At 38.7% G+C, this 15,001-nt stretch overlaps 1 protein-coding gene across 1 annotated transcript; it reads right to left on the reverse strand.

Moving 5' to 3' along the window:
- Nucleotides 1–13,974: 13,974 nt before the first annotated feature.
- Nucleotides 13,975–14,655, reverse strand: LOC110886837. Its single transcript, XM_022134690.1, has one exon. The coding sequence runs from the start codon at nt 14,653–14,655 to the stop codon at nt 13,975–13,977; it is 681 nt and encodes a 226-aa protein (XP_021990382.1).
- Between the last annotated feature and the right edge of the window lie 346 nt (nt 14,656–15,001).

The following is a 15,001-nucleotide window of genomic DNA, read 5'->3' on the forward strand; positions in this document are numbered from 1 at the left end:
TGAAAACAGTAAAATAGGGGAACTATGTACTCACATTGAAGTGCAAGGTATCCTCAATCTAAAGAACTCAACAAGCTCAATCAAACCAAGGAAACTCAAGCAGCACCTAATAATCGAATCACTTATCAAACAATAGACGCCTAAATCGGAAGATCGGAAAGAATGAGGTCTTGTAAACCAAATGAGTGTAGGAACTCATGTGATATGGTTTAACAAAGCCTACATTCTAAATCAGAACCTAACCTAAGTGCTTTCGACCCATCGCGACCCATTAAGGTAGCTTACGCTACGTTAACGCGTCGTGCGCGCAAACGCGCGTTCGAGACGTCTAACTAGTCCTATGACAAGTAGTATATGCCTAAACATGTTTAAATAAGTTGCATAATCAGTTTAGGTGACAAACGTTAGGTTACATATGCTTAAGGTCCAATTATGCATGAAAAGGGCATTTTGGTAATTTACCTAAGGCATATAAACCACCTATCATACAACTACTTAAACTCGGTGACCATAAGGTATAACCTCGAAAGGTTATTCCCTATGCAACTATGGTCACTAACCATGCTTGGTCGGATCCTAAAGATCGACCAAATGGGTCGAGTTCGAAAGTCTAAGCGGTGGTTTAGACCGCTTGACTTACGACTCTAAACAAGCACTAAACTAAAAGTGACAAGCTAAGCATGTTAAAACATGCTTAACTAAGTTAGAAAACAGGTTTTGATATCAAAACAAAGTGTTTTGATACCTAGAGTAGTTTGGTTGCAAAATACGCTTAAATGCGCATTTTGACCGAAACTACGACTCGTCACTACACCTAGTCAACGTGGTAATCAGTGGGTATAGTCACTAAGGACTATAACCAACGTGATTACGCTTACGTTGCGAAGTTCAAACGAACTTCTCGTTGACCATCTCGTGGTCAAAGCTGAAAGTCAAACAGAGTTTGACTTTCGAGCTAGGAAAGCAATAAAAGAATGAAAGAGGACTTACAAAGGGTCCAAATAGATTTGGTTCTAAGTATTCTCAGGTAGGAAGTGAATATTCACAACCACTTAGAGAAATCTCAGACCAAATGTGCAGAAAATGGAATGGGGACATGGCTTTATATAGTTTTCGTAAAACCATTAGGATCGTTTCTTGGAAAGGAGGGCATGATCCAAGCCATACAAGTGTCAAGGAAGGATTGGGGGACTTGGAGAACACACAAACCAGTCCATAGCATTGAAAACCAGAGATCAAAACAAGCAAAAACGAGCAAAATGACCAGATTCAATGTTTCTGTCTGATAGGCTCACGCGCCCCGCGTAAGAATAAGACTTGGGTTTACGCGGACCGCCTGGCCATGTTTGACAGATTGACAGTTTCGTCCCTGCAGCTTGGAAACTTGCATTTCGGCTCATTTTTGACACGTTTAAGCCCCGTTAACCTCATTTCAAGGCTCTAAAATGACGTTAAAGTATTGGGAACTTAAAACATGCTCAAAAACATCTCGGATGTCGGTTTGTTTGGTCGTACGATCGCGTTGTTCGGTTAATTACGACTGAAGTCGTAACGAACGCAAAAACGATCCAAATTAAGCGACGAATGGAATTTTGGTATGCCGATCACTAAAATAAAAATATTTTAGTGTGTACAAAAATTTTGGATGTCCAGATGTGGTCAGAACGTAAGATATGCGCGAAAAAGCAAACTTACGTCGTTTTTGACACTTTTAGTCCCTGTAAGATCAATTAAGCATGTTTTCGCACACCGAACCCTTTAAAGCTTATTTCTAAGCTATGTTTAGGTTATTTATGGTATGTTTAGCTTATGATAAAGTTCCGGACTATTCGACATCACACGAATCGGTATAGTTTCGTAGTTTGACATAAATAGTCCCTACGATCGAACAAACTTGTTTTCAACACACCAAACCAACCAAAACTTATTTCTAAGTTATGTGAAGGTTATTTAGGGTATGTTAAGCCTATTTCACTATCTCGGAGTCTTTGTCGTATTAAACTGTGACACCTATGTCGCCATGACCATCAAACAAATGCCAAACCAATGAAATATTGTATTTCATACTTGGGATTTGTATAAATATGTGTATCGTTTGCACATATTGATTCTTGTTCGATTTCGGGCCTTAAATCGCTTTCTGGAAGGTTATACGCGATCTGATGCGTAAATATAACCAGTTTAATGCAACAAACACTCCGGAATAGTGAAATAGGCTTAACATACCTTAAATAACCCTTACATAACTTAGAAATAAGTTTTGGATGGTTTGGTATGCCGAAATCAAGTTTATTCGCATACAGGGACTAAATTCGACAAACTGCGAAAGTATGTCAATTTGAACTGTAATGAACATTCCGGAACATGGCCATAAGTTAAACACACCCTAAATATCCTTTACATAGCTTAGAAATAGGCTTTGAGGTGTTCGGTGTGCTAAAATAAACTTTATGCTCATTCAGGGACTAAAAGCGTCAAAAAGTGTATAAGTTTGCATTTTCGCGCATATTTTACGTTCTGAATACTTCCGGACTTCCAAAAATTAATGTAAGCATTAAAATATTTTATTTTAGTGTTTGGTATGATAAATTCCATTCGTCGCTTAATTTGGATCGTTTTTGCGTTCGTTACGACTCCCGTCGTAATTAAGCGAATAACGCAACCGTACGACCAAACGAACCGACATCCGTGATGTCTTTGAGCATATTTTAAGTTCTCTATACTTTAATATCATTTTAGAGCCTTGAAATGAGGTTAAAGGGGTTTAAAAGTGCCAAAAAAAATCAAGTTTTACAAGTGTAGGGACCATTTTTTAAATTTCTGGCAGATTCAATGAACCTAGTCCATTTTGAAGTGTTAATGGTTTTCACCCATGGTTTTGCAAAACCATGGGATGGTTTTCAATGAACATAGTCCACATTAGTGGCTCCCATGGTTTTTGAAAAACCATGTGCCCACATGTAAGGTCTAGATCAAATCACGTTTTTCGACGAACGATCTTAACGGTTCAAGGAAATCTATAAATACCCCTCACCCATTTCATTCTTCCTCACATTTGAATCCGATTCAAAACATTTTGGGGTGAAACACATGTGCCTACTTGTTACTTTCATGATTTCATGCTTTTATATCATATACTTGCTATGTTCATTAGTACACTATTAGTACATGATTTCATTGTGTTTTTACTATGTATGTTTACTTAGCATACTTAGTACATCGTTTTACATGACATTTCATGCTATGTATGTTCATCATACTTAGTACATTTTACATCACATGCTATGTATGCCCATTGTGTGCATATTTAGTACATCGTTTTACAAGACATTTTATGCTTTGTATCATGCTATGTATGACCATCTGTCGCATACTTAGTACATTGTTTGTGCATTCTTACCTATGGTTTGGTGATTACATATTTCACTTGCAATACATCACATTTTGTTTACACATTACTTGATTGACATTTGACAACGGTTTAGACATGGGCAATTTACATTGGTGGTTTATGTGGGTAAGTGATTTGAGTAACGAGACGTGTGTAATGTGATACAAGCATGGTGGATACGCCGCTGGTACTTCCTATATATAAGTGCTTGTATTATATTACATGGCGTAGCGTTATTTAAATCATTCATTTGGACTTATACATTTTTACACAAATAACATATTTTTCACAAGACATTGTTTTACAAAACAGTTTGTTTTATACAAACTCCTTTTTACTTGGTTATTCAGTTAACCTTACATCATTCTTTTTAACTATACCTATCTATCATCGATTTTCAAACGTCTTATAAAAGCAAACACTTAAACTGGATTCATGACAAGTTTTTGTTAAACATTTTCTCAAACCTAGGTCATGAATCCTATTTTTCATAAAACCTATGTACTCGCCGGCATTTTTATGCTGATGTATTTTCACATGTGTTTCAGGTACAATAGTTAATGATGTTTGATGATGATATTGATGCATGCTCACATAGGATTGGACGAGGCCTCAGTGACATTAAAAATGCAAGACTAGTTAATTTTGTTATGTTTCATTATTGTTAAGACATTGTAACTCATTAAATTCAATAAAACGAAATTTGTTTAATCCATGGTTGTGAAACAATGATTCTGTTACAACACTCCCCGACGTTTCCGCCACGTTTTGTTGTTTTACGTGGTCGGGGTGTGACAGAAAAGTTGGTATCAGAGCCAATGGTTATAGAGAATTAGGTTATTAGTAATGCTTTGACCTAGACTATAACCTTCCTAGGACCCTAACGCAAGTTTACTTGCGTTTAGTCATAAAACAATACTGTCACCTATCCTTAGGTGACAACCACAACAAGAACATAAATTTGATCTGCTTTGAAAACTAATCATCTGTTCTAGGATGATTGATTACTAGGTTTTGAATCCTTTGTTATAAGGTTTCGAACCCTTTAAGTTTTCAAAATTTCGTCAAAGTTTGGGTCTAAATAATGTGAACACGTGCAAACTGGAAGAGTGGGTGCCTGTACCCTGAGTTTTCTGTCTAAGGCTAGAGTGTTCGTACAAATCCGCAGTATCGGACCAGTCACTCTTACCTGGGAACTCTTGGGGTGAGTGTCCACTTATAGGCGAGCATGTCTTCGCGATACATTAGTCACTATCTCATTTGTTTGCCTTTGGTAACAAACAAATGGTCACAATCTTCATGCGTTGTCATTCTCTTTTGACTATCTTTTGCTTGTTTCCTCCAATGCCTTCCATTGTCTTCAAGATGCCTCTTCATCGCAACAATACTCAAATGTCTAAACCTGGTGCTGCAATTACCCAGCGAATAGGCGTCGTACTCAAGAGGACCGTTGATTTAGCTACCACCATGACTCGCCTCAGGGATGAAGCTGTATAAGGGAACTGCTCCTTGGTGCAATCAATGCCACCGTCATCATCCGAATCAAATACCCTGTTTTAAGTGTACCCACAGTGGACGATGGGGACATTTGGTTAACATGTGCCGCTTTGCAATCCAAAGCAAAGCTGTTACAATCTTGCTGCTGCTTAACCTTCAATTTCTGCTTCATATGTCGCCTTGGCATATCTAGCGCCTCAACCTCATGAACTTTCTACCTTGTGTATCGACGTAAGCACGCCTAGTGCAGGGTGTCGGAACACCTCTCGTTGCACAAACTCCAAAATCCATATAGGATCTTTCTATCCTCATAATTAGATCCTTGTGGGTGTGTAACATTCATCGGAGTCCTTAATTAAAATCTCTGTATGATTCAATACGTACATTACAATCCAATAAGGACAAAGCCGAATTCCTATTAAGATTTTTTCTATCTTCATAGATAGATTCTTGAAAATGATTAAAGTGCCAAATGAAATCCACGGATTGGATTCCTGGTGTACTTTAAGTATCCGCGTCCAAAGATAACAAATTAATAACTGAGTTAAACAATTATGTGATTATGTGCTTATGTATGTTTTTGTGTGATCCAAATTTTTGTTATCCATCTCGTAGAATCTTCCATATCTTCATATAAGGAAATGCATAGTAGGATACCCAAAGATACTACCTTAAATCCTTAATGGGCTTCTACGTTGTAGTTAAGTCCCTTGGATTATAAAGTACTATTCCATAATTAGACCCCTTGAGTGGTCTAGTTAAACATATTGATCCAAAAATCTGGTTAGGAATATCATGTAATGATATAGCTGAAAAGACTCCTTGGTGGTCAAATTAAAGTGATCATTTGTCGATCTAATTAAAAAGGACCCTATGGTAGTCTAGCCACACTCATTACAGGTTTGATTTTTCTTCCCCTACACATTATGATATGTACTGTGCGGACTGTGCAAGGAATTACGTAATTATGGACGCGTACATAATTATGGAATTTAGTGCACAGAAACCACAGCGAGTTTTGTCATACGTCTAGAGTAAACCCTGTTCATTTCCAATCCTGATGAAGCACCCGTTGAAGAAAAATGAACTAGCTATTCATTTTTCACTTCTGAAAGAATATCCGTTGATGGAAATGAATATCCGTTTGTTTAATCCTTCATTTCCATTTCTGAAGAAGCAACCGTTGGAAATGACTCCGTTTGTTCATTTTCGTTTCTGAAGATTTTCCGTTGATGGAAATGAATATCCGTTTGATTATCCTTTCATTTCCGTTTCTGAGGAAGCAACCGTTGGAAATGACTCCGTTTGTTCATTTTCGTTTCTGAAGAATATCCATTGAAGGAAATGGATATCCGTTTGTTTAATCCTTCATTTCCGTTTCTGAGGAAGCAACCGTTGGAAATGACTCCGTTTGTTCATTTTCGTTTCTGAAGAATATCCGTTGAAGGAAATGAATATCCGTTTGATTATCCTTTCATTTCTGTTTCTGAGGAAGCATCTATTGAAAATGACTCCGTCCATTCATTTTCGTTTCTAAAGAATGTCCGTTAAGGAAATGATAGGATTATCCCTTGCATATCTCTGGTGGTTATTTGACACAAAGTCACGGACAGACTCCTACGAATAAATTTCGGGACGAAATTTCCTAAAGTAGGGGAGACTGTGACACCTGTGTCGCCATGACCATCAAACAAATGCCAAACCAATGAAATATTGTATTTCATACTTGGGATTTGTATAAATATGTGTATCGTTTGCACATATTGATTCTTGTTCGATTTCGGGCCTTAAATCGCTTTCTGGAAGGTTATACGCGATCTGATGCGTAAATATAACCAGTTTAATGCAACAAACACTCCGGAATAGTGAAATAGGCTTAACATACCTTAAATAACCCTTACATAACTTAGAAATAAGTTTTGGATGGTTTGGTATGCCGAAATCAAGTTTATTCGCTTACAGGGACTAAATTCGACAAACTGTGAAAGTATGTCAATTTGAACTGTAATGAACATTCCGGAACATGGCCATAAGTTAAACACACCCTAAATATCCTTTACATAGCTTAGAAAGAGGCTTTGAGGTGTTCGGTGTGCTAAAATAAACTTTATGCTCATTCTAGGACTAAAAGCGTCAAAAAGTGCATAAGTTTGCATTTTCGCGCATATTTTACGTTCTGAATACTTCCGGACTTCCAAAAATTTATGTAAGCATTAAAATATTTTATTTTAGTGTTTGGTATGATAAATTCCATTCGTCGCTTAATTTGGATCGTTTTTGCGTTCGTTACGACTCCCGTCGTAATTAAGCGAATAACGCAACCGTACGATCAAACGAACCGACATCCGTGATGTCTTTGAGCATATTTTAAGTTCCCTATACTTTAATATCATTTTAGAGCCTTGAAATGAGGTTAAAGGGGTTTAAAAGTGCCAAAAAAATCAAGTTTTACAAGTGTAGGGACCATTTTTGAAATTTCTGGCAGATTCAAAGAACCTAGTCCATTTTGAAGTGTTAATGGTTTTCACCCATGGTTTTGCAAAACCATGGGATGGTATTCAATGAACATAGTCCACATTAGGGGCTCCCATGCTTTTTGAAAAACTATGTGCCCACATGTAAGGTCTAGATCAAATCACGTTTTTCGACGAACGATCTTAACGGTTCAAGGAAATCTATAAATACCCCTCACCCATTTCATTCTTCCTCACATTTGAATCTGATTCTAAACTCTCTAAATGGAAGTATATGCTTCCTACCTGAGAGTGAATCGGGTTCGAATCTTGCGGGGACCTTCTGTAAGTATTCTTTCGCGTTTTTCATTCGTTTTAGCGTTAAAGTCAAACTGCGTTTGACTTTCTGCATTAACCAGTTTATGGTCAATGCGAAGTTCGTTTGAACTTCATAACTTGAGCGTAATCACGATGGTTATAGTCCCTAGTAATTATACCTACTGATTACCACGTTATCTAGGCTCAGTGACGAGTCGTAGTTTCGGCCAAAATGCGTTTTCTCGCGTATTTTGTAACCAAACTACTTTAGGATATTAAAACCGTTTGTTTTAATACCAAACCTGTTTTCTAACTTTACTAAACATGTTCTAGCATGTTTAGCTCGTCGCTTTTAGATTTGTGCTTGTTTAGGGTCGTAAAGGTAAGCGATCTAATCAATCGCTTATGCTTACGAACCCGACCCATTGGTCGATCTTTAGGATCCGACCAAACACATTAGGTGACCATAGTTGTATAGGGAATAACCTTCCGAGGTTATACCTTATGGTCACGACGTTTAGTTAGTTATATGATAGGTAGTTTATATGCCTTAGGTAAATTACCAAAATGCCCTTTTTACGCATAAATTCATTTTAAGTCTATGTAACGAAATTTTTGACATCTAAACTGATTTAACAACAATATTAAACATGTTAAGGCATATCTTGCTTGTCATAGGACTAGTTAGGCATTCCAAACGCGTTTTACGCAAACGACGCGTTAAAGTGGCGTAAGCTACCTAAACGGGTCGTAATGGGTCAAAAACACTTAGGATAGGTTTCGTTTTAGTATGTAGGCTTTGTTAAACCATATTACATAAGTTCCCATACTTATTTGGTTTACGAACCCTTGTACTACCCGATCCTCCGATAGGTCCGTTTATTAATGTAGACACCTATATAGGTGCCGTTTAATTCCGTGATCTACTAGCATTGCTTGGTGGTTATCCTAGGACTTCTAAGCAATCTCATGTGAGTACATAGACCCCTCTTTTACTGTTTTCCAAATATTTTGGGGTGAAACACATGTGCCTACTTGTTACTTTCATGATTTCATGCTTTTATATCATATACTTGCTATGTTCATTAGTACACTATTAGTACATGATTTCATTGTGTTTTTACTATGTATGTTTACTTAGCATACTTAGCACATCATTTTACATGACATTTCATGCTATGTATGTTCATCATACTTAGTACATTTTACATCACATGCTATGTATGCCCATTGTGTGCATATTTAGTACATCGTTTTACAAGACATTTTATGCTTTGTATCATGCTATGTATGACCATCCGTCGCATACTTAGTACATTGTTTGTGCATTCTTACCTATGGTTTGGTGATTACATATTTCACTTGCAATACATCACATTTTGTTTACACATTACTTGATTGACATTTGACAACGGTTTAGACATGGGCAATTTACATTGGTGGTTTATGTGGGTAAGTGATTTGAGTAACGAGACGTGTGTAATGTGATACAAGCATGGTGGATACGCCGCTGGTACTTCCTATATATAAGTGCTTGTATTATATTACATGGCGTAGCGTTATTTAAATCATTCATTTGGACTTATACATTTTTACACAAATAACATATTTTTCACAAGACATTGTTTTACAAAACAGTTTGTTTTATACAAACTCCTTTTTACTTGGTTATTCAGTTAACCTTACATCATTCTTTTTAACTATACCTATCTATCATCGATTTTCAAACGTCTTATAAAAGCAAACACTTAAACTGGATTCATGACAAGTTTTTGTTAAACATTTTCTCAAACCTAGGTCATGAATCCTATTTTTCATAAAACCTATGTGCTCGCCGGCATTTTTATGCTGATGTATTTTCACATGTGTTTCAGGTACAATAGTTAATGATGTTTGATGATGATATTGATGCATGCTCACATAGGATTGGACGAGGCTTTAGTGACATTAAAAGATGCAAGACTAGTTAATTTTGTTGTGTTTCATTATTGTTAAGACATTGTAACTCATTAAATTCAATAAAACGAAATTTGTTTAATCCATGGTTGTGAAACAATGATTCTGTTACAACACTCCCCGACGTTTCCGCCATGTTTTGTTGTTTTACGTGGTCGGGGTGTGACATAAACTGATTGCATTTACGCACCAGTTTGCGTATAACCTTCCAGAAAGCGATTTAGAGCTTGAAATCGAATCGAATCGAATTGTAAAATCACCAAACACAAATACACACATAATAACACCAAAAAACATTGTATTATTGATAATTAACATTGTTTTGCATTGTTCATCAAGTAAAGAGCACAGTTGTCACAGTCTCCCCTACTTTAGGAAATTTCGTCCTGAAATTTTAACTAGAGGAAACTTGTGAGAACAATTGCGGATATTTCTCCTTCATTTGGTCCTCACGTTCCCAAGTAAACTCTGGGCCACGTTTGGACTCCCAACGAACTTTAACTAATTTAATCTGTTTGTTCTTCAACTGTTTGAATGTACGGTCCACTATCTCCACAGGTTTCTCGATAAAGTGCATCATTTCATCGATTTGGATCTCGTCGAGAGGAATGTGAAGATCAGCGTCAGCTAAACACTTTCGCAAATTGGACACGTGAAAAGTCCGATGAATATTATCAAGCTCCGGAGGTAACTCTAATCGATAGGCAACCTTTCCAACTCTTTCAACAATCTTAAATGGTCCAACATATCGTGGTGCAAGTTTTCCTTTCCTTCCAAATCTCACCACTCCCTTCCAAGGTGACACCTTGAGTAGGACATGGTCTCCGACTTGAAATTCTAGGGGCTTGCGTCGCATATCCGCATAACTCTTTTGACGGCTTCTAGTTGTCACAAGATTATCCCGAATTTTCTTGATTTTGTCTGTTGTTTCCAGAACGAGTTCAGGTCCAGTAAGCTGAGCTTCATCGGTCTCGTTCCAACAGACTGGTGAACGACATTTTCGACCGTAAAGAGCTTCGAATGGTGCCATATTGATGCTAGCATGATAACTATTATTGTAAGAGAACTCGATCATTGGCAGATGAGAGTCCCGATTACCACCAAAGTCTATCACGCATGCTCTAAGCATATCCTCCTAAGTTTGAATCGTCCTCTCGGATTGTCCATCTGTTTGGGGATGATAAGCAGTGCTTAGATTTAGTTGGGTTCCCATAGCAGATTGCATGGTTCTCCAAAAATGAGATGAAAATCGAGCATCACGATCGGAAATGATATCCAAAGGAACACCATGTCGTGATACAATCTCATCAACATAAATCTTTGCAAGTTTATCAGCAGATAGATCCTCGCGAATCGCAAGAAAATGAGCTGACTTCGTTAATCGATCGATGACAACCCAAATAGCATCGTGACCTTTAGATGTACGCGGTAATTTAGTGATGAGATCCATAGCAATGTTCTCCCACTTCCAAACCGGTATCTCTGGTTGTACAAGCAAACCAGAAGGTCGTTGATGTTCAGCCTTGACTTTGAGACAAGTTAGGTATTTCGATACATACAAGGCAACATCTTTCTTCATACCAGGCCAACAAAACTTAGTACGAAGATCCTTGTACATTTTATCAGCACCAGGATGGATAGAATATCGAGACTTATGAGATTCGTCCATCACTAAAGTGCGAAGATCGTCTTGTTTCGGAACCCACAAACGATCCTTGAAATAAAGCAAACCATCGTCTTTTGCTTCGAGTTTAAGCTCAAGCTGACGTGGCAACTCCTCACTTATCATATTTTGTGAAACACAAAATTGCTGAGCTTGAAGAATATGAGTTTGAAGATCAGATAGAGTTTGAACTGAATGAAGCTTGACTCGCTCTTTTCGACTTAGCGCATCGGCTACGACATTCGCCTTACCAGGATGGTAGCGAATCTCGCAATCGTAGTCACTCAAGAGTTCAACCCAACGTCGTTGCCTCATGTTCAACTCCTTCTGAATAAGAATATGCTGGAGACTTTTGTGGTCTGTGAAAACCACACACTTCGTGCCATAAAGATAGTGTCTCCAGATTTTGAGAGCAAAGACTACAGCGCCTAACTCAAGATCATGAGTCGTGTAGTTCTTCTCGTGAACTTTCAATTGTCTAGATGCGTATGCTATAACTTTGCCTCGTTGCATGAGAACACAACCAAGGCCTAAGTTGGAGGCATCGCAGTAGACAACGAAATCATCGCTTCCTTCGGGCAAAGATAGAACAGGAGCATCACAAAGCTTCTGCTTCAGCGTTTGGAACGCTTCTTCTTGCTTGGGTCCCCACTCAAAAGGCTTATTCTTCTGAGTCAAAGCAGTGAGTGGAACCGCAATCTTTGAGAAATTTGCAATGAAACGACGATAATACCCAGCAAGTCCGAGAAAAGAACGAACTTCTGTGGGTGTCGTAGGTGTATTCCAATCCTTAATTGCAACAATTTTGGATGGATCTACAAGAATACCCTGCTCGTTGACTATATGTCCCAAAAACTGAACTTCTTTAAGCCAAAATTCACACTTGGAGAACTTAGCAAAAAGTTGTTCCTTCTTCAGGAGTTCCAAAGTCAAGCGAAGGTGTTGCTCGTGATCGGCTCGGCTCGAGACTTCGAATAAATAAGAATATCGTCGATGAACACAATGATGAACTTGTCTAAATAAGGTTTATAGACCCTATTCATTAAGTCCATGAAAATGGCTGGAGCATTCGTCAGACCAAAAGGCATGACAGTGAACTCATAGTGTCCATATCTCGTGCGGAAAGCAGTTTTGGGAATATCTTCTTCGAATACACGAAGCTGATGATACCCAGAACGCAGATCGATCTTGGAAAAACAGGTAGCACCTTGTAGTTGATCAAAGAGATCATCGATTCGAGGTAGGGGATATCGATTCTTGATGGTAAGCTTATTAAGCTCACGATAATCGATACACATTCGAAAAGATCCATCTTTCTTTTTCACAAAGAGGACAGGTGCTCCCCAAGGTGAATAACTCGGTCGGATGAATCCTTTATCAGATAACTCTTGAAGCTGTTTCGATAACTCTTGCATCTCGGAAGGTGCAAGACGATAAGGTGCTTTCGCAATCGGGTTAGCATTGGGTACAAGATCTATATGAAACTCGACTTGACGTACTGGAGGCAAACCAGGCAGTTCATCAGGAAACACCTCTGGATAATCCCGAACAATCGGAATATCCTGAATACTCTTGTTCTTGCTTTTCTCCTCGGTGACATGTGCCAGAAAAGCAACATATCCTTTTCGTAGATAGCTTTGAGCTTTCATACATGACATGAGTTTCAAACTAACAGATGGTTTCTCGCCACGAACCTCAAGAACATCACCAGAGGAAAGAGGAATACGAACGATCTTGTCGAAACAAACAACATCGGCATGATGTTTGGTTAACCAATCCATCCCCATGATATTGTCGAAACTCCCAAGTTGCATCGGTATGAGGTCGATAGGGAAAAGATGGTGATCGAGGTTCAATTGACAACCATGAAGAACAGAATCGAGTACGAGTGGTTTACCAGTAGCAACTTCGACATATAAGGGCTTCCTCAGTTTAGTTCTAGGTATCACAAGTAAAGGCTCAAAGGATAACGAAACAAAACTCCTATCGGCACCAGAATCGAAACGAACAGATGCAAGTTGATTGTTAACAAGGAACGTACCGTTAACAACTTCGTTGTCTGCCCTCGCCTCATTTGCGTTCAAATGGAATGCTCATCCACGAGCGGGATTCACATTCGCTATAGCGTTACCATTCGGATTGACATTCGCATTCGCATTCGCGTTTACCAATCTCGGGCAATTGTTGCGGAAATGACCCATTTCTCCACAATTAAAACACGAACCGGGTGGGAATCTCGCAGCATTCCCTTGAGCTTGTGCTGGAACCTGAGCGGCCTGATTTTGACCAAAACGACAAATGTTGGCCAAATGCCCAAGTCTACCACACGTAGCACACTGTTTACAGGCCTGTTGGGCAACATGGTGACCAGTACATCGAGCACAGTGGGGTGCGGTACCAACATATGCTTTCTTCACAGGAGGTTGAGTCGGTGGGTTCTGAGCAGTTTTTTTTTTTTTTTTTTTTTTTTTTTTTTTTGGGTAAAGGGTTACCCCGGTGAATTTTATATAAAGAATAAAGAATTACACGAGTGGGCCAGAGAGGCACACTAGGGCTAGCCTTGGCATACCAAGACTAGCAAAACCAAAAACACCAACAAGCAATCACGACCAAACAAACAAAAACAACCACGTCAAAACACAACCAGAAGCCGAAACAATGGCAACAAGAAGACACACAAAGACTACAAATCCACTCTAGCCTGGATCAATGCTCATAGTCTTGACTTGGGACTTCCACCGCTCTAGCAATAACGGACTCTTGGATCCTCTCCCTGGCTTAAACGTCATCAACTTCATGCGGACCGTATGGAGAATAATATTTGCAATCAAGGTAGCCTCCCGCTGCTTTGTAGAAAATAATCTATTGTTCCTCTCTTGCCATATAAAATAAGTTGAAGCCGCAACAACCATTTTACCAACTAAAAATTCTGACGACTTACCCGAAGGATTTTGATAAAACCAATTCATAATAGAATCCCAATTGGCATCAACTGTTTCCATGTACGCCAAATCTTTAACCATATTCCACACTTGCAACCCATACAAGCATTGGAAAAATAAGTGATCACGAGAGTCTTTACCGTTCCAGCAAAGCGGACAACACATGAGGTTTAAATTAGTTGCACTACCTGCGTCCCATATCCCCATCCGATCTTGAGTTTTGAGCTTATTTTTTATAACAAGCCACATGTGAAACGAATGCCTCGGGATACACTGAGAGAACCACACCAGCTCAGCCCAATGAACCTCTTCCCCACGCGAACGAACGTTATCCCAAGCTTCATATGTACTGAACTCCCTATGTTTAGCATATCTATCCTTCCATAACAACCTATCCGGAACATTTTGGTTCAGAATAGGCGGCACAAGGCTCATCAAAACCGGATATAACTGAAGCCACGAGCTAGGCCATATCCACTCGCTACGGTGACTGACAAGATCCGCAACTTTTTTTTTTTTTTTTTTTTTTTTTGGGTAAAGGGTTTACCCCGGTGATTTTATATATTCACAACCAATAAAACAAGTAGTGAGGAGACGTCCTCACTAGTTCTTACATGAGACATGCCCCATGCAAGTAAACCAAAAAAACCAACCAAGACATCAAACAAACAACTAGTCTAACAACTAGAAACATCAAAATAAAAAACACGTTAGATCCGATTAGCCTCCATCGTCGTTCACGGTTTCCTCCGCAATCCCCCATTTGTCTCGCAATCTATTA

Source organism: Helianthus annuus, chromosome 9 (genome assembly GCF_002127325.2).
Source record: "Helianthus annuus cultivar XRQ/B chromosome 9, HanXRQr2.0-SUNRISE, whole genome shotgun sequence".
Taxonomy (NCBI): Eukaryota; Viridiplantae; Streptophyta; class Magnoliopsida; order Asterales; family Asteraceae; genus Helianthus; species Helianthus annuus.

What these genes read in the sequence shown, in the direction of transcription:
- LOC110886837 (XM_022134690.1), bottom strand. Translation starts at nt 14,655, where the DNA reads ATGAGCCTTGTGCCGCCTATTCTGAACCAAAATGTTCCGGATAGGTTG.